The sequence below is a fragment of the Pimephales promelas genome, chromosome 1 (genome assembly GCF_988280905.1).
Source record: "Pimephales promelas chromosome 1, fPimPro1.hap1.1, whole genome shotgun sequence".
NCBI lineage: Eukaryota > Metazoa > Chordata > Actinopteri > Cypriniformes > Leuciscidae > Pimephales > Pimephales promelas.
In genome coordinates, this window is record NC_142769.1 from 27,647,067 (window position 1) to 27,672,878 (window position 25,812).

The window sequence follows — 25,812 nt, forward strand, 5'->3', positions numbered from 1 at the left end:
GGGCGAAGGCCCTATTGTTTTCCTTGGGATTATTATTCTTCTTTAGTATTATTATTATTTTGCTACCTTTTGGGCACTTTTGGGGCCCTTAACGTGCTCGAAAACTCTTGAAACTTTGCACACGGGTCAGAACCCGCGGCCATCAGAGCCGGGCTGAAGATGGTACCCGGGCGTGGCAGGGCAGCTCGTCAGCGCCCCCTGGAACGGGGTCCGAACACTTGGTCCATAACTCAAACACGCTTGTATGTAATAATATGAAACTCGGTACACACGTTGATCTCATCGTTTCATCTATACCTCGCGCTCTTACTTTTTACCCCAGCCCAACAGGAATTTGGCTATTGAGGTTTGTTTGTAAAACGCTCGCAATGGAATGTCAAATACTCCTCCTAGAGCTTTGATCCACATTCGACGAAACTCGGTCAGCGTGAAGTCAAGACATTGAGGATGAAAGTTTGCGAGGGGATTTTTTATATCTCGAACGGTTTGTCCGTGGCGAGGAAACGAAATCATGGCGAGAAACGTAAAACAGGAAGTGTGTTATAACTTCAGCATACATTAACTGATCTTGATGAAACTTCAGCAGTGTGTTCGCTGTAAGAGGACGATCACATGGATGTGACTATTGTGAGTCAAAGTTATAGCGCCACCAACTGGCAGCAGGAAGTGTGTCACTTTCAAAATGCTTAGATATCACCCTTTTATTTTTACCCGATTTGCTTCAAACTTCATATGTATAATGTAAACATACGGCAGATGTAGACCTGTGAATGGATTCTTGATATCTTTGAAACTGTTGCCGTGGCGACGCATCAAACTTTACCCTTCTTTTAGGATGCTTTTAGGATGCTTTTGAGACCCTTAGCATGCTTCAAATTGCATGAAACTCGACAGACACATCACATTTATTAGCCAGTAGACATGTGCAAAGTTGCAGAAACGGGCGTGGTAAGGGCTCAGTAGCGCCACCTTTTGACAAAAGTGGGGTGGTTAGTTTTAACTAGAGTTACAAAAATTGGTATGTATATTGTACTCCTCGAGCCGGACAACTTTCTAATTGACACTTATTAGCTAGGACCCACAGAAAGTCAGATATTCTTGTTTGAATATGGCCACTCTGAGCCTACATGTCTCTGTGTCTTTGGCTGGCTGGCTGTCTGTCTGTGTGTGTGTGTGTGTGTGTGTGCAGGGGGAGGGGGCTTAACCATTTCACTGCTGTGTGTATGACCTGCATAAAGAAAATACATTTCTCAAGCCTGGTATTTTTTAAATAAGTTTTTATTTTTATTTTTTATAAGTAAAGGCATATAACTAGTTTAATTGTAGTGAATTGACAATAGTTTTATATAATTAGTTTATTAATCAGATTAACTTGGTCAATAAACTTGGTCTGAAAATTTGGTCCATAAATCAAACACACTTGCATGTAATAAAATGAAACTTGGTACACATATAGATCTCATCGTTTCATATATACTTCACACTCTTACTTTTTACCCCAGCCCAACAGGAAGACGGCTATTTAGGGTTGTGTTTAAAACACATGCAATGGAATTTAAATTATTGCTCCTAGAGCACTGAACCAAATTCGACTAAAACTCGATCAGCGTGAAGTCAAGACATTAAGGATGAAAAAGTGCCACGGGATTTTTTATATCTCGAACGTTTTGGCCGTGGCGAGGAAACGAAATTATGGCGAGAATCATTGAACAGGATGTGTGTTATAACTTCAGCATACATTAACTGATCTTGATGAAACTTCAGCAGTGTTTTCGCTGTAAGAGACCGATCACATGGATGTGACTATTGTGAGTCAAAGTTATAGCGCCACCAACTGGCAGCAGGAAGTGTGTCACTTTCAAAATGCTTTGAAATCACTCTCTTATTTTTAACCGATTTGCTTTAAACTTCATCTGTATAATGTAAATACACGGCAGATGTAGACCTGTGAATGAATTTTTGATATCTTTGATACTGTTGCCGTGGCAACGAAACAAACTTTAACATTATTTTTTTATGCTTTTGGGACTCTTAGCATGCTTGAAATTGCTTGAAACTCAACAGATACATCACATTTATTAGCCAATAGACATGTGCAACTATGGCAAACGATTAAAGTAATGTCAAAAAAGTAAACACTAAAAGCCTCATATCTTCTAAAAATGTAATTATACATCATTTGTTTCTAAATTAAATTATACAAATATTATAACTTCCCCAATTTTTCCTTTTTTTTCATTTAAGAATTGTGTTTACGTTCAAAAACAGCCAGAATTGTTGTAAAATTCATAAAAAAAGAATAATCTGAGTCATACGTAGTGCTATACTGCCCTCTTGTGTTCAATATCAGGTAGACCTATTGTGTATATTCCCACCGGTTAATCAACGTGTGACTCCGCTGGGACTTGGGAGCTTTTAAATCGCTTACTTAAAACCGAAAGTCGAGATACGGATGTCCGCACAAGACATTAATGGTGTGGAGTAGAGCGAGCATTTTAAATAAATTCCTATTAAGTAGGATTGAACTAAACAGAAAGAATGTTCACTCTGTTCTGCTGGTTCCTCGCTGGTGGATCATATGATTACTTTGTCATAATCTATGACAAAAATGCTATTATAAACCATATTAATAATAGATAATACACATTGCTCTTATTTTTGAAAAATACATTCATGAAAAACAAGATAACAAAAATCATAAAAAAAAAAATATAGCCATGGCTGCTATAAAGCAACATATAATTGAAAGGCAATTAATAATCTGTCATTACGTCACTGCATTATGATATTACGGCTCCAATACGGTGCAGCACAAAGCACTTATGTGCATCCCGAGCGGAGAATGATGTGCTTGAAGCCACATGAAGTTACAGCGCATTGAGTCCGTATTGAAAAGTTCAAAGCACAAAGGAAATACATATTTATGAACAGTGTATTATACATTATCTATCTATGCAATAGTTTATTGAGCCTTTTCTTTTAAAGGTTTTAAATTTCAGTTACTGTGTGCGTGAAGAACAATTATAGTGCTCTGACTCTAGTGTTGTGATCTAACCGACAGCGTCCGACACCCGGTAGAAAGTAACACGATTAAGTTACAGCAATAAAGTCCAGCAAGAAAAAGTTTCTTCATTCGAAAATATAGACCTTTAGACCTTTATCTTAAAGATCCAGTATAATAGGATTAACATTGAATCATTGAAGATCGTTTCATCATTGACTGTAACCGAATGTGACGTGCTGTTTGAATGCTGAATGGAGAATGACTGACAGGCGCAGAGAGGGAAAAGTTTGTGTTCTTGAATTTAATGACTTAAATATTAATTTCTATATCACATAATAGCTTCAGAACACTAATAATACAGTACACAAAAACTTTATGGTACTTTAGAAAGTTTTTGTGCCTTTGTGCCTAACAGAATAGTATATATGCACAATATAGAATTTGAATCAGCCTCGTCAAAGATGGCAGTGTCAGAGCCGATACCGATCCTGAGTATCTAATCGGCGCACTTCTTTTCAACAGTCAAATTGAAATTGAAATTGCTTGAAACTCAACAGATACATCACATTTATTAGCCAGTAGACATGTGCAAAGTTTCAGAAACGGGCAATGTGCAAGGACTAAATAGCGCCACCTTTTGACAAAAGTGGGGTTGTTAGTTTTATCTACAGTTACAAAAATCGGTATATACATTGTACTCCTCAAGCCGGACAACTTTCTAATACATAGTCATTAGCTCGGACCAAGAGGAAGTCAGATATTTTGGTTTGAATATGGTGAGCCTCTCTCTGAGCCTACGTCCCTGTATGGCAAGCCCTTTTAACATTTAAAAGCTAAGTTTGCCTGTCCGGAATTAACATTGTAGATATCAACAACGTCTTTCTGTCTATTCGTAATTACATTTTGGATAGTTTGTATTATCATTTAAGACATCTGTAACATAATTGTGACTAGTCGAAATGACAGAGTATGGCAAGCCGTTTTAACATTTAATCATAAAAGGGCCAAAGCCTTCGGCACCGCTACCCGGGTGCCTTTAGGTAACTAAAGGAACCGGGGTTGCGGTGCCACCGGCTTGGGCCCGCCATCGCTGCTCGCAGCTATATTTTTCCATATTTTCGCTCTATATAATAAGCACTGCCCCTCAAAAGTCGCTGTAATGTGAGTTTCGCCGGAAGAGCTCGCTCTTGACGGAGACGCGAGTAAGGGACCGTGTGGAAAGTGCACTTTTTCTGACACGTTTGTTCAAACACTATATACAATTTTCAACACTTGAAAGCTATTATCCTGGTTATGGGCGTTCCGTTTCCGACAATCTCTGCCTACGGTTTACCAATAACAACTGACTGGGTCATTTGACCAATCGCCGCAGAATCGCGTCACTCAAAGGAGGTGTTTGGGAAAATGAATTGTCAAGAGTCGTTGAGCAAATCAGGTAAAAATAAATGCATATTATAAGACAAATAATGTGTTTTTTATCCTTGCATGCACGATAAACTGTTTTTGAGAACTCCCAAAACAAAAATAGGAACATTTCAAATGCTATGATAGGAGGGCTTTAACGCACAGCTCACTCCATCAAAACACCCTCTCCTTCAATCCTCACAGCTTTAGAAGACACATCCCATCCACCTGCCTTCCTTAAGGTCAAATCAATGGTGTAGCACATTCCAGCAAGGCAATGAGCTTTTCTAAACCATTTAGTGCTGCACTAAGCTAGTATGCTAAATTGTTAGCTTGCTAACTGGAGGCTTACTGAGAGCAAAAAGAAACAGAAATGTTTAATTTGACAATTTTTAGCTTTGTCAGTATAGCGCGATATGTCAAATGTAATTTTAAAAGAAATCAAAAAACATTTTCAGTTTTAAAGTCAGAGTGAAACGGAAGTTGAGATTGTAATTTTTTCCTTGTTGTGACGTATATCCGAGTGAAAAATTAGGGCAGGGCTTGATTTCGTCCTTCAGGAATTGATTGGATTGTTGGAGGTTGGGCGTTGCAAACAAAATGGAGGCAGGATTGAATGCGTTTCTCTGAGAGGCGGTGCACCGATAGACGCACCCTCATCGGATCTGGTCGCACCCTTTTGCCATTGCACGTGACCGAAATAGAAGAGAGGTCGTTTCGATGGGGGAGGGAAGAGTAATGTCTTTGATTAAAGATTATAAGGGTACATGAATTTAAAAAAAAATAAAAAATGTTCACAGATAAATAATTTATAATAAACACTACAATATTACATATAAAAAGAAGATTTGTCAAATTTGATTTCATGCCGACTTTAAGACGTTCAGTGATTTTCTATAGTAGCTATCAAGCACCCCCAAAAGTAGTTCAATTCTAAAGTGTAGAATGGTTATGAAAAACTAAATTACAAATGTTTTCATGCAAGAAACCTAGAGTAACGAAAGAAAAAAATCCTTTAAAGAAGTATGATACGACCCCTTCAATAATGGATAAGTAATTTGTAAATGCAGAGTAGGCAAGACAACTCACATGGGAACGAGACTCCCTTGGCAACAGAGAGCACAGAGTCTGTCTGTTCCTGTTATGAGCATCCAGATCCACAAAAATTACTGACCAGGAGCATCCCTGCAGGGCAGAAGGAAAACAAACATCACAAATCAAACATTATAATGACCTTCGCTTAATGGGTGGAATTCAGCAGTGTCGTTACAGATGACAATAAGGACTACAAACACTACAGACACAAATCAAAATTTGCTTAAAAAAATGTCATATTGGAAATGTTAGGTTGTTGTCAGTCCTGCCAGGGGTCTCCTAAATTCAAACCAATCCTCCTCTCCATAAAACCACATAATCATTCTGCTCATATAAAGCATTTAGCAAATTTACCATCAGATTTCAGAGATTACTTTGGCTTGAGGTGTGTCACAGCAACAGTCTCACATCAGTGCCTGAAAAACCTTGAAACCACCAACCTCACTATCCCCAAATGAGATTCACAATATAAACTCTGCTCGAAGGCATAGTCTACACCAGCCTAGACAGTGAGTGCCACACACTTTTAAAAATACAAAAATACACACACACACACACACAGACACACACACACAAAGAGCCAGCTCTGCAGTCCATGCTGAGAGTCTAAGAGTTATATATATACATATTATATACAGTAACAGTCTCCTAGGTCTTATAGCAGCTTATTAGTCATCAAGGGCCATCCAATCAGAACCAATTATTTATTCTCCGTTTTCTCTGTATTCCTCTCACACAACTAAACTGAGAGCAATTTCGCTTCTTCTGCATGCCTAGACCGATTATCCAACAATCACCATTTTGTGGCATATTTAGCTCATCTAGAGAAGCTAACAAAGAAACAATATGCTCTTACGAGCTTCTGAACCGACAATTTATATGCTGAGAGGAATTGTAATGTAAATGACTGTGAAGAGTGTGACAATGGGAGTGATATGATATGTAGACTCCAGCAGAACATGCCATCATCTACTGAGTAAAATAAGAGCTGACATTAGCTAACCTTGAACATTTAGCACCAATGTAAATCTAAGTGTGGATGTATGTCTATATATAGATACATATCTGTAACATTTAATTGCTCAACTTTTTTTTTGGACAATAATTAAAATGCTCATTTATGTCCCAAAAATGAACTAAAGTCTACAAAGGTTTGTAAAAAGCGCAGTGCAGTCTCATACGTCAACATCCGCCGTTTTAAGGGTACCCTTTAACGTCGGTTAGATGACGTTATCGGATCCTAACCCTACCCCAGACCTAAACCTACCCCGTCACCTAAATGACGTTAAAGGTAAAGCGTCAGTTGTATGACGTCCCAGGATCGTCATGTAACTGACGTTAAAGGGTACCCTAAAACGGCGGATGTTGACGTATGGTCAAAAGACATCCCAAGACGTCAAGTTATATGACGTCTTGGGATGAGACTGTGTTATAAAAACTTACTGATGACTGACTTTTTTTTGGGGGGGTGAATTAAAAAAAAAAAAACGTATTGGTGTAGTTTGTAGCATGCTGAAATTTGCCATGTGACATTTATCATTCTAAAGACAGAATGCTGTCAGCATGTTAGATATTTATTTTTATATAGGTATATATTCACCTCTCTATACGAAGTTGGTAGTTGACCATCCAGCCCATCCTTAAAACTAACCCAAATGGTTTCAAAATCATGGTGCTTTAATTAAAATCAGAAACTTGAGCAATATGTAGCTTAACATATGGTGTTTAAGATCTACCTGCTTTTATCCTGCTCTGACAGCTCCTGTTCCAACGAAACACATGAAAGCGCCAACTCTGCAGTCCACGCTGAGAGTTAGTTGAGGAAATGGAGCGTGAGAGCCATCATTAATAACATAACCCATGTGATGACACAGCACGCCTTCCATCCAACTGAGAGACACATGGCAAAGCCAGCCATTTGAGACCTCTATTAATTCAAAACAACACTGTCTACAGCAGTCACTTCCATGAAGTCATTTCATACCACAACATGTTTCCTGCTAACGACAGAACACAGAGAGCCACATTAGGCAGAAAAAGGCAAACTTGGGAAAAGGTCAAACACAACAAAACTAAAGTGTCCAAATAACTAAACCATATTTCTAATTCTGGTCTGCCCTTCTGTTAAAAAACTAAGAAACAACCAAGGTTACCAATGACTTAATAAACAAATCCGAAGGGCCTTCATCTGTGATGGGGGTAATGGAAGAAGGTTGGGGGAGGGGGACCAAAATGGATGCACTTTGAGGATGCTATCGCTTTTCCGGTCCATTACCAAATATAATGGATGTGGCCCACTGCCATCTTGATTTTCCCTCAACACCAAAACAAATTAATCCCACTAATGACCACTCCAAAAATAAAAGAGAACCAAAATCAGATAGAAGGAAGAAGTATTCGCCATCCATTAAAGTTGGAAATCTGACAAAACAGATAGCTCAAATACAATCTGACCCAATAATCTTGATCACTTTGTTTCGATTCTCCCTTTGCCTTGGACACATTTATGCAAGGAATTGCATCCCTATGCAGGAGCAGACACATTTATTATTATAAAGATGAAGAGAGCTGCTAGTACATTGCGTCCCTCCGTTGTTTTTAGCCACTAACATGCTTTTATGGACATTAAACAGTTCCTCGAAAAGCCTTCATTATTCCTTGATTAAAGAGGCAGTTGATCAAACAATTATGTAATTCTTTAGACTTTATTATAGCTTCTGTAGTTTGACAGCCACTGGTCACCAAACCATTCTGTTGAAAAAGATCAGTTTAGACAATCTGCAAAATACCTCCTGTTGAGTTTCACAGAAGAAAGACAATTATACAGGTTTATAATGACATTAGGGGAGAAAATGATGACAGAATATAGATTTTTGTGTAAACAATCCCATTAAGACATCAGCAGTACCTGATTTCCAAACAGGTTGAATCCATTGATGGCTTCCAGAGCTGCTTTGGCTAGTCCCAATGAGCTAGAAGAGAATAGATCAGATTCACAGTAACATTGAGCACCTCCATTTTAAGACAAATTAATATTGCACTTGCTATTTGAGAACTTTTCCCAAACAGAGAACTAAGCTCTCATTAAATACTGTTCTGTTCCAGGTGCCTATTTCCAAAGCTGTTTTCATCCATGAAAGTCTCCTTTGAGGTTAAACAAAGCTAATAATTTCTGTCATTTTTGCTTCTTCAGCCACTCACTCTTGTGAAGAATACGATTAGAGTACACGATTAGAGCTAGGGGTGCTGAGCAATAAATAAATAAATAAAAAAAAACGCCCAATTGCTCTCTGTGAGGAAAAATCAATAGTGAAAATGCAGAAAACGAGCAAACTGAAAGGCATCGGGGGTAATTCTAAATTGAAAAGAACATGGTAGAATCCAGCTCTGGTCCGTGTGTCCCACCCCAACCAAACCATCAGCTATGATTACAATCAAGGTTGAGGCATTATTGATTTTCTGCTTGGATAGAAAGCAAATGGGCTCAGTCCCAGATATATTGGTAAAATCGGACAATAGCTGCTTTTCCACCGTCGAGCCAAACTGTTCTCTTTACTTAACCGTTCCATTCTGTGCCGATAAGGAACAGCCAGTATGGTTTCCACTGTGGGGATGATAACAGCCGCTCTTTGGAAAGTAATAGCAATGGTTTACTGATGATACCAGATGTAAACGGTGACTGCATTACGTTGAATGATCAGATATTTATTTTAATTTTAGCATTAATTTGTGTTTATGCTACTCAAATAGCGAAGAGAAACTGGTAGGCAGGCAACTGACAAGTGACCAATCCTGAGTGTCGACCTCACTACATGCATTCTACCAACACGGTTCGGCAAGGTTAGAATACCGGGCTGAGAATACCGGGCATAGAAAGGTTTGTAATCGTTCCATGCCGTACCAGGCTTAAGTAGAAACATAACTGAACTTCTTTGTGACTGGGCGAAATGACCTTTATTTCCAATAAGAAATACCCTTTTGATTTCTAATCAAATTGAAAGTTTCTGAGATAATTTCAAAATAAACTTTTAATCGAGCCTCTTGAATGGTCATGAATTACAGCCCTCTGGAGTTCCGTGACCTTCCTCAAAATCTGGCACAGTTTCAATAGAATCTAACAACATTACCACTGAAAACAGTAAAGCAACATCCATTTCCTTTCCTTTTGTGCTGGTCAAGAGTACATTGATATAAAACACTTATCATACATCTCATTCTGAGCTCCATCCACAACAAATTATTTTGTAAGAAGAACAAACTCATTAATTTTGTTTACTGTAAAATTAGAACATATTTGTTGCTTTCTGTTTCTAAAACATATCTTTATGCCATCATGTCCCTCACAACAAATGAGATCATTGAACCCATAACAAGACTCAATAATAGAGCCTACAGTATAAGATCCACAACAGGCTTCCAGGCTGTTATATGGCTGCCTATACCGTCTTTTAGGAACTGCTATGGACAGAGATTTTTTTGATGTGCTCACTAAAGCCTGGAATGAGACTCAACACATCAGAACTATAAAAAAAATCAAGACCATTTAAAATAACATAACAACTCAACCATCTAATGGACAGGTATATCAGTGACCACTGAGATGGCTTCATGGCCTCCCTCATTCTGATGCTTATTTTCTTGGTTTGTGTGTTTGCTGCTGTCTTGTCTAGAAGTTCTGCTGTGTATGAAGTATTTATGTTCTGCAATGCAGAAACCTGCTAAAAAATCAGTTTTATACCGAGTCAGGCCCGATTGATATATATATATATATATATATATATATATAAAAATAAAAATTTTTTAAATATATATATATATATATATATATACACACACATATAAAACAAATTTCTAGCAAGAAATATTTGTTTCAGCTTGCAATAATTAAAGTTCACATTTATAATATTCAGAGTGCGTGGGAGAGTCCGTGTAGACGTGATGCTCAACAAAGCAGTATTTATTTGATCAAAAACACAATATTAATACAAACAAGTTACACAGGCTTTTACCTACTTGATAAACAGCTCTCTAAAATATATAATTTGAAGACTGGTGAATCATAAATTGATCGTTATAAAATATTTCACGATTTTTCATTCAGTTAACAGTGCAAAGAGCAAAAGTCAATACTCTAATTGGCCCTCGGTGGAGATGCTGTGACAGCAAGATAAGGAACCAGTGATGGAAAGAATCATTATTGAGCCTGGTTACGAAAGAGAGGCATAGTGATGTGTTGGGAGTCACTGCCGATTGACTTGCTCTTCTATAAAGCATATTGTCTGGGCAAATTGAGTCTATACTGCCTGCAGAGCACTAAGAATCACGTATGCAATGGGGAGATAGGAGGTTCTCTATGTGAGTCCTCTCAGTTAGAGTTCAGTCACTCATGGACTCACCCAGAGGAGGCTAAATGAAGTGCCACCGCAACTGGAGGGTCATCATAGACATGCTCAAATCTAATACCTCCCCAACATGAACTGAAACGTTCACATCGTTCCAGGTGCTGGGATTCATTAATGAGAGCAGTAAACAAACGTTTGTTTTACTCCATACTGAGCATGAGGAATGCTGCCTTAGTACTCAGTGAATCAATACAGGTTTTAAAAAATTATAATGAGCAGTATGTATAGTTAAAGGGTTAGTTTACCCAAAAATGAAAATTAAGTCATAATTTACTAACCCCCATGCTGTACCAACCCCGTAAGACCTTTGTTCATCTTCGAAACACAAATGAAGATATTTTTGATTAAATTTGAGAGCTGGATCACTGCTACATAGGCTGCCTAAGGGATCGAAACTTGATGGACCAGAAAGTAAATTAAGAAAATTTTTACTTCCGGTATACTGCTTGCGGATTTTTGTATGCACCGAGAAGTTTCTCTACTCAAAAGACCAAGATTCCTTGCGAACAGAACATGCGCAGAACACAAATCACTATGGGGATATGCCGATACGCGTTTACATGACCAAAAATTCGGGTTAGAAAAGGGGTACCCCAGGTATAACATACCTTTTTTAAAATCCGGGATATAAGCATATTCGTTTTTGCCGGTGTTTACATGGCCATTCGCGCCCGGGTTATTGCTAATATCCCAGTTTTGAATGGGTTACTGGCTGCATGTAAACGTAGTCACAGTTTGACAGTTAAGTGACAGTAAATACTTTTAAATATTGTTCTAAAAGATTTCTTTGACTGTTTTCAACATTGATAATGAAAGCACCAAATCCGAATGATTTCAGAAGGATCGTGTGACATTGAAGACTGGAGTAATGATTGCTGAAAATTCAGTTTTGCAGTCACAGGAATTACATTTTAAAATAAAACAGTTACTTTAAATGTTAAGACTATTTCACTATATTAGTGTTTTGCTGTATTTTTTTTATCAAATACATGCAGCCTTGTTGAGCATAAGAGACTTATAAATAATCTTACGGACCCTGATAAGTAGTGTAGCTAAATATCCAATATTGACCAATAGTGATAAATTACAAGAGTAATGACATCGGTTGTACCAATATATAGTGAACCCTTACCTGCAATTTATCTTATAGCAGTTTCATTTAATTACAAAGTTATTAAAAGGAAATAAGAAGGGAGTGAAACAACTGACCTGGAGTGCAGCTCTGTGCTTCCATTGTTATATTTGTTTCCTCGTTCCCACATGCCAAAGTCTGGCACACGATACGCCCTCTCCACACAAAACACCAGATTCTGGATGAACGATACCTACAAATGCAAACATATCAGAGAAATGTGTCACACCTAGATCTCCATAGCCTTTGCTTGCCATTCCAGGCATCAGAACCAAAGTAGATTTACTTTGAGAAGTACTGTAAGCCTGCTCTCAGAGCTTTTCTAGGCCATGTTTTTTTTTTTTTCTGTCAATACATCAGCATACCTTCATGTTACCCATCTAATATTCTGATTATACACAGATTTAATTTGAATAATGATCCACTGAATAGAGCAGCTAAAGTAATCCATCACTTCCACGGGTGGCATTGGTAATGTCATAAGCCCCTCAACACTTCCTATCCCCATTATGGAATGAGGCCATCGGAAAAAACAAAATGAGAGAAAGAATGATGTCTTTACGGTACATAAATGAGGAAATGCTCAAACACCCAGGGAGGCTGGGCTGACAGCGCTTTTAATTTAACATGAAGAGAACTGAGGGTCCCTAAAGCACGTTAAAATGGGGCACTGAGGAAGGTAGGCGAAAGGCAAAATGCAGAGGGAAAAATGAGGAGAGAGGGATGACTTGAGCACTTTTATTTTGGGCCTGGACTAAAATGATTAATATGACGAGTTTTATGGCATCTTAATGAATACCGCTGGCCTGGGGAGGCACTATTTTGTCTCTTCTTGCTTCTCTCAGCCGCAAAGAGCGAGAGCAGAGCAAGAGTGTAACTTTTCTGAGAATCAAGGTGGATTAGTCATAGTCGTTTGAGTTTGTTGGATAAGGCATTTGAGTTAATTACAGTAAATGTTGAAGCAGCCCTTAGTCTGCATGTCATTGACAATCTTTCAAATAACAGATAGAGCCCGATCGATAAAGGATTTTGAAGGCTGATACCGATACAAATATTTGTTGGTTTTAAAATCCGATATTCCGAAATATCGGCCAATATATATATATTTTTTTCCTGAAATGCGTAACAAAACATTAACAGATTTCCCTAACATTAGTTATTTGTAGTTATTTATGAGTTTTAACTAAAATAATATGATAACGCATTTTAAAAAGAAACTTGTTCTTTTATTGTCACAACAGAACAGACTGATGATAGTAGCATTAGCTAGCTTTGTGGTTAGCTAGTCTATGATGAGCCATAATTTAGCAATGGATAATGTCATACTGCAAATTGTAAAATATATATTTCCAATATAACAGGCCAAGGACAGATGATACGTCACGTGAACAGTGACACGCTATTAAAGAAATACTTCAGTCATATTGTCAAAAGTTAAAAGGACAGTCAGTCAACTACACTGTAACAACGTAACGTAACTATTACTAGCTAATTCCGCTTCACTCTCGGCTTATTTAAAAGCAGCAAATCTGGAGAGTCACAAATTTTGTCATGCTTATTTGAGTTAAGAGAACTGATGGGGATGTTCTTTTAATTGTTATTCAAGCAATGTATGTCTCATGACCGACTCAACAAGTGTTGCCAACAGGGACGGTGTAGAGTGCCCTTTGGTGGACAAACTATACAACTCCAATACTCATGACATGGTTCAAGCATGTTTCGTCCATTTTTATTTTACTTTTAAAATATTCATTTATCGGCCATTATAACTGCCGATACCGATAGTTTGGAAAATGTCTGGCTCTAATAACAGATTTAAACAATGACATTTCATATTCACTCATATGCCAAATATACATTCTGAGTTTTGTAAAAGGTTCAAATTAAGTCAAGACATACACACAAACAGATCCTAAATGGACATTTAGTAACTAGTATTAGCTGTTTAAACATCAAATGACTTAAGATTCCAACATAATAGCAGCAAGACATGTAAATAAATTTTATTCATAAAAAATAAAATTCACAAATTTTAATTGTTTTTGTATTTGTGAAAATCAAACATTCAAACAAAGTTTATCAAGAATCTACAAAACAACATGTAGAAAGTCCTGAGAACTTAATTTAGCCTAACTCTGCAATTCTATTGCCCATCCTTGTATATTTGTATTCTATTAAATCAATAGGTTTTACTTTTTTTTTTTTGCTAGAAGATTTCACACAAATTAGGGTTCATCTATTTAGAATCTGTATCTACCATGGTAACAGTTGGTAACCATGGTAAACAAAAAAATGCAATGAACCTTATGCACCAGAGAAATGTGGGAGCCGTCATCTATAGAATATTGTCTTTGAACTTCCGTTTTTGCGGTCGCTCTGTATATTTCTATGGCATCGCTGTTGAGGAGTAATTAGCTGGTGAAGTGGATTTACTTATTGTAGTATTAACAAAAGTTATCATGAGCATTGTAATGTTTATCATAAGCACTGTAAAGCAGATGTCTTAACAAATGTCGACCAGGAATTTTTTTTATGAGCAGTTCATTCATACCTATGCAAGATCGTTGTGAAAATACAGACCGGAAGTCAAAAGACAACGAGCGCAACACTGAAAAGGGGCGGGGCTACATAAGGTCTTTATAAAGTAAGTGTATACTATTAATATCATGAATTCCCTTACAACCAGTCAACTCAAATCTAACTACTAAGCCAAACCAAAACTAGGGCCCTCTGATGAGGCAAAGCTTACATTATATAAGAAAAAGGCTCTGCCAAAGATAAATAGGAAAAATATTACACTGGCAATTTCTCCCCGATTTGTTCTGCTGTTCATTATTAATGGAATGTAATGGGCTGCTGATTTCAAGACTGTGTTTTTTAAATTGCATTACATACCCGAGTAGGCACTGTTTAGAGACGTCAATTAGGCCTCTTTTGCAAATAGCTAAATAAAGCTACTAAAACAATTTGTTAAGGATAGGGTGGAAGGCTCAGCTAAAAAGGTGATACTGCCTGTCATGTACACAAAATAGTCGTACACTATAATTGCTTGAAGACATTTAACTGAAACAATATTTCTGAAGATAAGGACAATTTGGCAATAAACACTGCATTTATTCAACAGACATTGTTTTATCAGCAGCAAAGTGTTAAGTAAATGCCCCAGTGCGCGGACAGCAGGAATAAAAAAATGCTCTTAATGAAGTCCGCACAGCCCAAAGAAAAGAGAGAGATTACACAACTATACTACAGCAACCACTAACACACTTCAATGTCTCTTCTGTGCGAGTCCAGGGGGGGGGGGGGGGGGGTCAAGGGTGAGTGCTGGCAGGATTTGAAGAGGCCTTTTAAAAGATGGTTTCATATTATGCTACAGTGTTTTCCAAACAGCGTGCTTGAGCAGTCGCTTGAGCAAGTGATCTTTCAGCTTGGTAAAATGCAGGAATTAGCATTTTTGCTCTTTGCCCTAAACCATTTCAACTCAACTTAGCTTTCTTATTGTAGGAATGTTTCGTACAGCCAAATTGCTCAATGTAGTCCAGGCCAGAATGCCCTAAGAGCAAGTCCTTAGGCACGGAGAGAGAGGATCCAGTGGTCTGGCACAGGATTTCGGGTGTTAAATATTTCACTGCCTAATCAGCTAGCATCATGGAAGAAACAGTCCCATTGAGGATAAAAAAAAACCTCCCCAATCCTTTAATTCTCATCTACAGTACTTACTATGGATAGACAGAAAATATTGTGACTACCATCCAAAATTTCACGGGCAAAAAGGTCCATTGTATGTTGTCAATAGAGTAGCAATGTATTGTCTATTGTCAATTCAACAAATCCGTGTGACTTGAACATTTTGTGAAATCATTGCAGGGAAATAAATTGCCCTCACAAAATTTCAGATCACATAGATTCCAATTGAAATGACTGGATTTTCTCTAAAAAAAATTTTCTGAATATTTGTAAATGTGAAAGTCCCTTAAGGCATGTTTATTTGTAAAACTGTTTTGTAAAAATACATTATGTATTGTAAAGAGTGCTATGCAAACAAATGTAACTGAATTAAATTTTAAATATAGCTGCAAGCAGCAATTATCGGGGCACAGCACAAAGAACACAAGTCATGCCAACATGGCTGGGAGGATCAGACCAACTGCAACACTAAGCAAGTAAAGACATATTAAGATGACTTTAGGCAAAATGCCGAAAAAATTAAATACAATCACCAGCAATGTGATTTAATGGTTTATCACTTTTCAAAAAATACAAATTAAAAGAAATTAGGTGGTGCTGTGACCAAATTGATGTGGTGTGGTGATGAGGTGATAATGGCACATGCAAAGTTTGGAGTCAATATGCCAAAGCACGGCAGAGATACAGCCTCAGAATTGTATTGCATCATGTCATCAAATTTGATGATGCGGTATACAAAAATGGTTAGTCTATCGACAGGAAATCCATTACGTTTTCTTGGCACAGCCTGAAGATGATCCGTTTTTTTTCGATTTTGATGAAAATCGGACAAACGAAGTACAGTATGTTTTTAAAGAAAATCAGAATGGCAGACAGAAAGTTTGGCTGACTATGCCAAAATTGGTATCTATGTTCTCGGCATAACGCAGGGGAATATATTAAGACCAGTGTCATTACAATCGGCCAATTTAATCAAAAGATATTAGCATTTTTGAAAATTTCATTATAATTTTTGACCACAAGGTGGTCAAGTCGCATGGCATGTCAGGGCATGGTAACGAAGACAGATACCGACTTTCATATTGATAGACCAATGAGCTCGTAAAATATAGCATTTTACAACAAAATTACGATATGGGAAAACTGGGTTCTGATCAATTTGGCCTGCTGCACTAAATCTATCAAGTCCAGTTTTGTGATTTTTGGCCAAACCATTCAAAAGTTATAAGCAAAAATGGCCATCTTTAACATCTCCTGAACTGGCACAGCGCCGAAACTGTGCGGGTAACCTCAGGTCATGGTTAACATAACACATACCAAGTTTGTTCAGAATACACTAAATCAATGCAGAGATATAGCCTCAGGTTAATTTTGGCAGTACTTTGTCGAATTCGTTCTCACATTATTCAACAATGGCACAACAAATCGACTTGAATTCGATAACTTTTAGTCAGCATGGTCTGAATATGATCTGATTACATTTTTGTGAAAAACGGACCAACGTCCTAGGAGGAGTTCGAAAAAGCAGTTTTTTTTTTTCAGAAAATTAAAAATGGAGGAAAATTTTCATTAAAGAAAATGTTGGTATGCAATCGAATCGTCTTCAGCCAAGGAATCAGAGGAAAAGTTAATACTGTTTCAAACACATACTGTTAATACTGTTTCACATTTGGACAGTATAGTAGTGACGGTAGAGGGATTGGGATAGAGACAAATTTGCAATAGAGACATTTCAGACTCTCCTCTATCTGTGTGCCAAATTTCACAACTTTTTTCCATACATTTCTATGGGCTGCAAAGACTCAAGAGTAGAAGTGGAACAAGTAGGAGAAACGGAATAATAATAAGAACGCCAACAGATATAGAACCTAAATGATACAAATTGAACTGGTACTGATTCTTTTTTAAGTGTAGTTCATGCAGTCAAGTAATACCTCATCTGTATTGTAGATTATTTGAAGGCCAGAACAAATCATTTCGACCAGGTACAATAGAAACAGAGACACAGCATCAATCTGTTTGAAATAAAAAAGGAAAGAAATATTCAAAAATAGTTATGGTTACAGCAGTTTTATAACAATTGTATTATTCTTATATGAATGTAAATAGTAATGGTGAGCAAAAAAGGAAACACTTTTTTTTCTGAAAACTCAAGCTTTTATTACTTGTCCCGACAAAACTGAATTTAGTTTAATCAAAATGGTTGGATTAAGTTTATGGGCTGTTGACCAATGATGCAATCAGCAGATAATGCAGCAGCATAAATACAGTAAACACGCAGTGATAAAGAATGAGACAACACAATCTACTTTATATCATGAAATATTGAAAGACCAGGTTACAAGAGCTCTTTCCAAAACTTTCAATATTATCATTAGATATGATACTTATAATTGTGTTTTAATTATATTTTAGATGCCGAATTGGGAGTGACAATATCATGGTAAAAGCAAATAACTTAGAAAATGATATGATATAGAAAATGATATGAATACTGTGTGTGTATGTATGATGGAAATAACCTGTAGATGGCTGTACTCTTCATACTGGTAAACCTCATCTCCAGTGTGCACGTTAAATATTGAGTGCAGGCAGGTGGACGGACTCGGGTCCTGCTTAAATTTCTCCACCTGTGAGAATATTAGAGGAATAGATAGACAAAAGACAAAGGGTAAAGGGGGAAAGAAAGAGAGTAAGTCCATGAAAGATGCAAGATATATGAACAAAGTGTCGGCTGTTTCATAATTCATCAAATGCTTACTAAGGTAAGTGAGAGTGAGCAAATAAAAGAGAGAGTGTATTGGTATTTCTGTAGGTCAAGGTACAATTGTAACACACTCTATAAAATCACATCTAAATCCCTGTGCTGTAATATTGCATTATATTTGTGAATGCAAATCCAATTTTTAAACAGCAAATTATAATTAAGGTGGTGTGGGTGTTTGGGAGCAACTTTGAATACATGCATGCACCTCTCCACAGGAAAGATGTAGCGCTCCCAGATGTGTGCTTGGCTTGAAATAGAAGCAAGCTGTCGGAGCACAGTTCTGCTCATTCGGGATGAGCATCTACATCTATTTCTTTCTAAGCTTTTTGTTATACAACTTAGCTGGACACACAATCCACTCTCTGCCAATAATGATTCTTTAACAGTAAAAAACAAAACAAAACAACATACTTTAATACTTTATGTATTTATGTAAATATGTTTGCATACAAGCTGATGTGCAAAATGTGCTAGTAAAGTGATAAATGTCAGGTATTAAAAATTCAGAAGGAATTGTTGTGAAAGGATACATCAATTAGAGGGTACTTGTGGCATCATTGTTTGGATGGGTTTAATAACAATACAACATGACAGCATAATAAAGTTTATTGTATATCACGAAAAGTGAAGAAAGTAACATATTGGATAGAAGTGAGAAGGACATTGCTATATATATACTTTTTTTTTCAATTGATAAAACATTTTTATGCTCTGGCTTTCCTTTTAGTATACCAGTCAAAAAATGTAATGTATGTATAAAGGACAAATAACCATGTTTTTCTACATTCACTCTACAATAAAATCATGTTTATTGGATTATTCTCTGATAAGGCAGAAGACAATGTGTAGTTCATGACTACATGCAATGCATTGAAGGTCTATACATTCTAGCATAAATACACAAATATATTTAAAAACACAATATTTCAATTTCTTATGATGGGAAATTTTAAATGAATTTTTAAGAAGGTTGGCCAAATGAAAAGATATTGAATCACTGCACTCAACCTTTGTTTGGGTCTCAGATTACAAACATCAATGCTTTCAAACTGAAAAACAAAAGATCCGCAATCCGCAGTCTTCCTTTATAAATTATTTTTAAAAAAAAATGTATTATGCAACAAAGCACATCTGGATTATTCAAATGTTTCGGCAATTCCTTCATCAGTGAATCATACAATACTTTCTCCAGAAATCTTTAAAAGTGTGTGAGTAAAATAATCACCAGGTGGGGACTTCTTCACAGGCGTTTCCCATTACAAGCATTTCCAAACTTAATCACCAGATAACAATCAAATCCAGTCCAAAAAACCCACATCAGAAAAACACCCCAAAAAAGACCAATAAATAAATAAATAAGTAAATAAAAACCGCCCAAAATAAACAACATGCGTGTTGACCGCCACGCATGAAATCCACCCGCATTTGGTGGGTTGGCGGGTGTAAATGTCAAGCCCTGGACATAAGAAAAAAAAAATATATATACCCAACACATCAAATCTGTTAAAAGAAAACAAGACGCTTGGCCAAACATGCCACTATGGCACATGTTGCCGATACTGATATTTATTTACTCTAATATTTCATTATTACAGTTTTTTTACAATCACTTTGCTACTATTTTCAGAATCTTGATGTCATTTTTCAAAACTCTAGACACAAAACGGTTATCACTTGTAACACGGGCAGTCTAATGTTCAAAACATTGCATTTTGCATTCGCATCTTTAAAGAAATCTTGCACTTGCACAATCCTTGGTTCAAAAAACAAATTTATTGTGAAATACCATTGAAACATAACTATAGATCACCCATACACAAGCAACCGATAGTTTCACTGTGTCATTGTTTGCACAATCATTAAATATTGTAGAACAAAATAGGTTATACAAGATTCATTATGGTACTACATGTTCAGTAAATACATCTCTGTAAAAGTACTGCAGTAGTAGAGAGAATACAGTCATAGAGGATTCATTGAACAAAGTTTATATTGATGCAAAACACTACAGTACAATCACAGCATAGGTTTATTGGAATCAAAGCAAACATATTATATATTAGGCTACATCCATGGATATTGTAGTCTAATTGGTTCATTCTCCACACTAATTGGTGACAATGAATCTCAAATTATTTTGAATCTTTCAAGATTTACTTTAAACCTGGAAGATTGTGTGTCTGTTTCCATACAACTATGCATTAAGAGTACTGCAACAGTTACTTATCATTTTGAGCAGTTGTATCAATTGATAGTTAGCTATTTCGTAAGGAAATGAATAGACACTCATTTGAAATGTAATGTGTGAATTGGCTTTTGAAATAGTAGTACTTTGATGTTAAGTTGTGTCATATTGAACAGGTGAATTTTGATGACTGAACAAATGATCTAAGTTTTATGTGTATTGTATCCAAGCAATTGAGAAAAGCGTTAGTTTTGAAAAAATTGCATTTTGATCATTGGTTGTGAGTTTGGTGTCAGTTGTGAAAAATGACATCAAGGTTCTGAAAATAGTAACAAAGTCATTGCAAAAAAAAACGTAAATAGCAGACTGTTTTTGACAAGAAGAAATAACATACCAATAAACTGAATTAACAGTACACTGAACAGATGCAAGTCATAGACTCAAATAAATAAGATCATGCAGACGATAGGGAAGACGTCTGCTCCGACTCACCAAACCATTCCGTTACCCAGCAGAATTGACTGCCGCAGGCTTTTTTCCCCAAAATGTCAAGAATGAGGTTGCAATATATATATTATTTTTTATTTATATTTATTTACTTATATATTTTTTTATTATTTAAGGAGCTTAAAATGCAGTATAATCTTGCAGAAAGCATAGTGGATTTCCATTATATATTATCACATTGATTATTTCCACATCGATTAAGTGTAATGTATATATATACAGTATATATATATATATTGTTATGATGTGGATGGCGGATGAACCCAGGCGCAGACAGAATGCAATCACAGATAGTTTATTGTAGACAAAAAGGGGAAAACAAAGCCCACGAGGGGGCAAAACAAGACTCTGACAAGGACTATAAAGACTTACTAGACAAGGTACTGACAAAATACTACTAGATAAACGACTGACACAAGCAATAGAATAACAGGACAAATACTCTAGATAGGTACTCACAAACTTGGCATGGATTAACAATGAACCGACAAAAGACAGCAAGCACAAGGGGAATAATATAGGGAGACACTAATGACAAGGACAGGTGAGACTGACTAGACAATAATGACGAGACGAGGATAACAAGGGGGCGGAGTAAAGAAACGAGACAACACAAGCACATGGCCAAAACAGCTGGCCATGCGCTTGCACACAAAACATGGGTCTGTCACGATCCTGCCACTATACTAGGAGAAACCATGGACATGATGGCAGAATCATGACATATATATATATATATATATATATATATATCTCATTTAAAATTAACTGATGGCCACTGGGCTTTTATAAATACAGCATTTCAAATATAGATTGCATGCATGTCTACATGAGATTTAGCGCATAGCATGTCTGTATTTGTATAGCATTTTATTTGTAATAGATAGGTCATTGGTATCAAATAAATGTACACAAAACATACACATTAATAACTATATCAACTGACTGCTAGATGCGACACTGGACCATCATGTCAACATATTTTCACACACTGACAGTACCCAATACATCTAACACAGCCCCAAGGATTCTCAAATCTTCCACACATGCATTAGCAGAATATCATCTTTTCTAAAATCCAAGAGACACAGTGAGATTCTCTGTTCTAACTCAAAATGTCAGTAGGTACAATATAGCAAACAACATCCCAATCAACTTTGTATCTTTAAAGGGTTAGTTCACCCAAAAATGAAAAAAGTCATTAATTACTCACCCCCATGCGCGAGAACTGAACTGAAGTAGTTCAAGGAGATCGCAATTCTCGCGCATGCGTCGTGGAAATCTAAGGAAGTCTCGTTTCAGGCCAACAAGGAAGAAAAGGAATAGTCAAATAAACTCGTTATTTTTGTTTGTTTTTTCGCACAAAAAGTATTCTCGTCGCTTGATAAACTTATAGTTGAGCCACGGTAGTCACATGGGATATTTAAACATTTTCTTCATTGACTTTTTGGGCCGTCAAGAGCCAGTCCCTTAGGCAGCCAATGTGGTAGTTATACAGCTCTCAAATTTAATCAAAAAAATCTTCATTTGTGTTCCGAAGATGAACGAAGGTCTTACGTGGTTGGTATAGCATGGGGGTGAGTAATTAATGACTTAATTTTCATTTTTGGGTGAACCAACCCTTTAACATGGATACAAAAAAGCGAATACACGTTTGCACAGAAGCCAGTGATTATTTGATTCTACAAACCACAGTGATTCTATAGACCACAGATTCTTGATATGAACCACATGAATAAAGCATCTCAAGTTCAGTAGTTCTCTATCAGCCATTCATGCATTATAATCCTACAGTCACGGAAGGGACCGAAAACTGGGCCGACCTTTCCCACTGACCACATCACACACGGGCCCCCACAGCATATTTTAAGAGATATAAATAAGTGGCCCATTTTTATTTCTCCCTTCTCCTCTCGTCAGGTCATGAGAGGCATTCTTCTGTCCCAGATACACACAATGATTTCCTTTTCACAGCAGTTACACAGCTGTATAACAGGCCAAACACAGCTGTAAGATTCAGCCAAACAGAAAACCCTCACTTCTGGGTCCAAATCCACGAAAGCAAACATGCATAGAAGCAGAAGAGCGATAAAGACACCTGTGAGACAAGGGATGGCATTTGAAAAATCTGTTAGTCACCACTGCCTGTAAAATTAAACCAATAAAAACTGAAAGCACAACCGGGCAGTGAGTAACCTTCAGTTGCAACAGGAACATCTATTATTCTATGACACGCTACTTGGCAAAACAGAGACTCTATCAAAGTGATTTATTATGTGTGACTTTGGATTGACCTTTATTAAACTCATCAAAACTGGGAGCACAAGCTGCTTTATGAGAGACATCTAAAGCAGTTTAACGCTGGAAAGGAGAAAACATGCACGTCTTAACTACAGTACAATTCCAACATTCATGCTTTGTGCTGCTTTTCATCTGTTTGTGACTTATTTTTTCCACTGTGATATCAGCAGCATGCCACAGTAAACACATCTGTTGAATATACCTGGGGAACAGATTATATGAACAGTTGCAGCGCATTGTGAGTTTATTAAAAAAACCAATGTACTTTGTGAATGCTATAGACAGATGTTAATGAGCACTGCACTCTGTAATTAACTGCATAAACGAGGCATTATAATTAAGACACAGAAAAGCTTTCTTGCAAATCAGGTCTTGGGGGTCAGGAATAAATGAAATGGAACAATTTCAAAGGCACAAGAGAGGCATAATTGCTCAGGTCTACGCCGGGAGAGAACAGTTGTTCTCTTTCATAGGTTCACTCAACGCTGCGTAGCTTAAGACACAGTGGGAACGCCCTCTGGGTGTGCCGATTGTTTGAAGGCCTTATAGAATCACTCACAATTCATTGGCTGTTGCCGCGGGCGCCGCCCCGACGCTCTGACGTCGTCATATTATATTAGCGTGCATGTGCCATCTGCTCCTCAAGATTTCTCTGCCTTCACAAAGTGGCCATTTTTTCTGGCCCAAATAATTCGGATTTATCATCAGCATTCTTCCTCTTCACTTCAGCGACTGCGAATAGTGGAATTCAGTTCTCCTTGTGCCATGGAGTTTTGTTGCTGCCCGCCGCCATGCGATCACTTTTTTTGCGAACAACGACCCTCACAGTAACTGTTAAATGTATGGGGTTTTCACATGCACACGAGGCTGTTTTAGGCTTGTCTAACACTGCATGAAAAGACTCAAATCCGGCAATATCCGGGCATGGTAAACTCCTGTGCAATTTGATGTTTGCTGGATGTATGTGGGAAAAAGCGGATCAGAGTAACACGGAACAGTATATTTCCAGACAAACCCGGAAACCTCACCTAAGCGGGCATATACAGGAATCCGTGAAATTTCACGGACATATACAGCTGAAACACTGCTGGGTGTGAGAGGTGTGAAGAAGACCTTTCATATGTTAATGACTGACACTAAGGGTGCTGGCTGTTCTCAGAGGGAGGAGTGGCAGGGGACTTCAGGATTGAAAATTATCTCTGGTCTACAGCAAACAAGTTTTTTGTACAGAAAAATAAATAAATTCTTAAGGCCCTGAAACAGAAAACCGACGTCAAAGAACTAGCAATGACTAAAGCCAACTCTAGGGTAGGCTAAGTTATGTCGCCTGTGTCAGGGCCTTAAAACCACTGTATGAAAAAAAGTATCCTAATCAAATATTCTTTTATAAAAACAGGACAAAATAAACACCATGAATATACGTTCACAAAAACATCTGAATATTTAATGAAATAAAAAATACAGGGAAACATTTCAGAATATCTAAATTTTTATTGTGAAGTTTTACAAATTGCAGACAACATTTGTCGCCATTGGCTTTGCTTAGTTGGGGACATTTTTATTTAATATTCAACAATGTTATTGAACTGCCTGCATTGACACCATTATATGAGATCTGAACTGAGATGGACAATGACATCACGGTTTTGGCAGAGTTAATCCATGCTTCTTTGGGCATGCATGATGTGAAACGAGTGGTCGCAAAACCACCGGGCTTTCCCGTGTTATTGTCAGCAGCTGGTTATCCTTCCATGTTGAAAGGTAAGTCCAGCTGCATCATATTTATTCACAAAATTAAATAGATTCACTTGCAAAGCGTCATACCGAGGTTTGTGGTTTGAGTGAATAAGTTCTTCCGCAAACAAACAAGCTGCAAGAAAAGGGGGCGTTTTGAGGTTTGAAATTCACCACTCACAACCATAAACACAACAATGTGGTGACGTAATGGAGGTGCAACCAATAACGTTAGTGTATTGCTTCAAGCTGCGAGAAAAATACTTTAAAATTACAGCATTCTTTCCCGAAGAAAAGAGAACAGTTCGAGGTTTGGAAACAGTTTTCTTCTATTCACCTTATTTTGCACGACAACAAGGGTGACGCCATTGCGTTCGTTTTGTCATCTTACTCCCGTCTGAGAAAGTCTTCAACTTCCGGCTCATGAGAGGGATGAGATTCTGCGCTAGTTGAAACGAACGGTAAAATATGTCAAGTATTAAATGTTCAGTTAGGTGCTGCCATAACAGTTGGATTAATGCCGCCTTCACACTGGCAGTTGAAATCAGCTCCGATGTGGCTGCGAAACGACCGGAAGTCATTCATTTCCTATGG

The 25,812-nt window shown here is 37.3% G+C and overlaps 1 protein-coding gene across 3 annotated transcripts in view; it reads right to left on the reverse strand.

Moving 5' to 3' along the window:
* phkb (phosphorylase kinase, beta) overlaps positions 1 to 25,812 on the reverse strand; it is an 87,609-nt gene that overhangs the window by 39,736 nt on the left and 22,061 nt on the right. For all 3 annotated transcript variants that reach the window (XM_039693447.2, XM_039693445.2, XM_039693446.2), the window contains 5 exons: positions 18,247 to 18,354; positions 17,659 to 17,739; positions 12,115 to 12,230; positions 8,412 to 8,475; positions 5,498 to 5,593 (listed from right to left, as the gene is read on the reverse strand). In XM_039693447.2, coding sequence (XP_039549381.2) covers positions 5,498 to 5,593; positions 8,412 to 8,475; positions 12,115 to 12,230; positions 17,659 to 17,739; positions 18,247 to 18,354 — 465 coding nt within the window. The remainder of the gene's footprint in view (positions 1 to 5,497; positions 5,594 to 8,411; positions 8,476 to 12,114; positions 12,231 to 17,658; positions 17,740 to 18,246; positions 18,355 to 25,812) is intronic.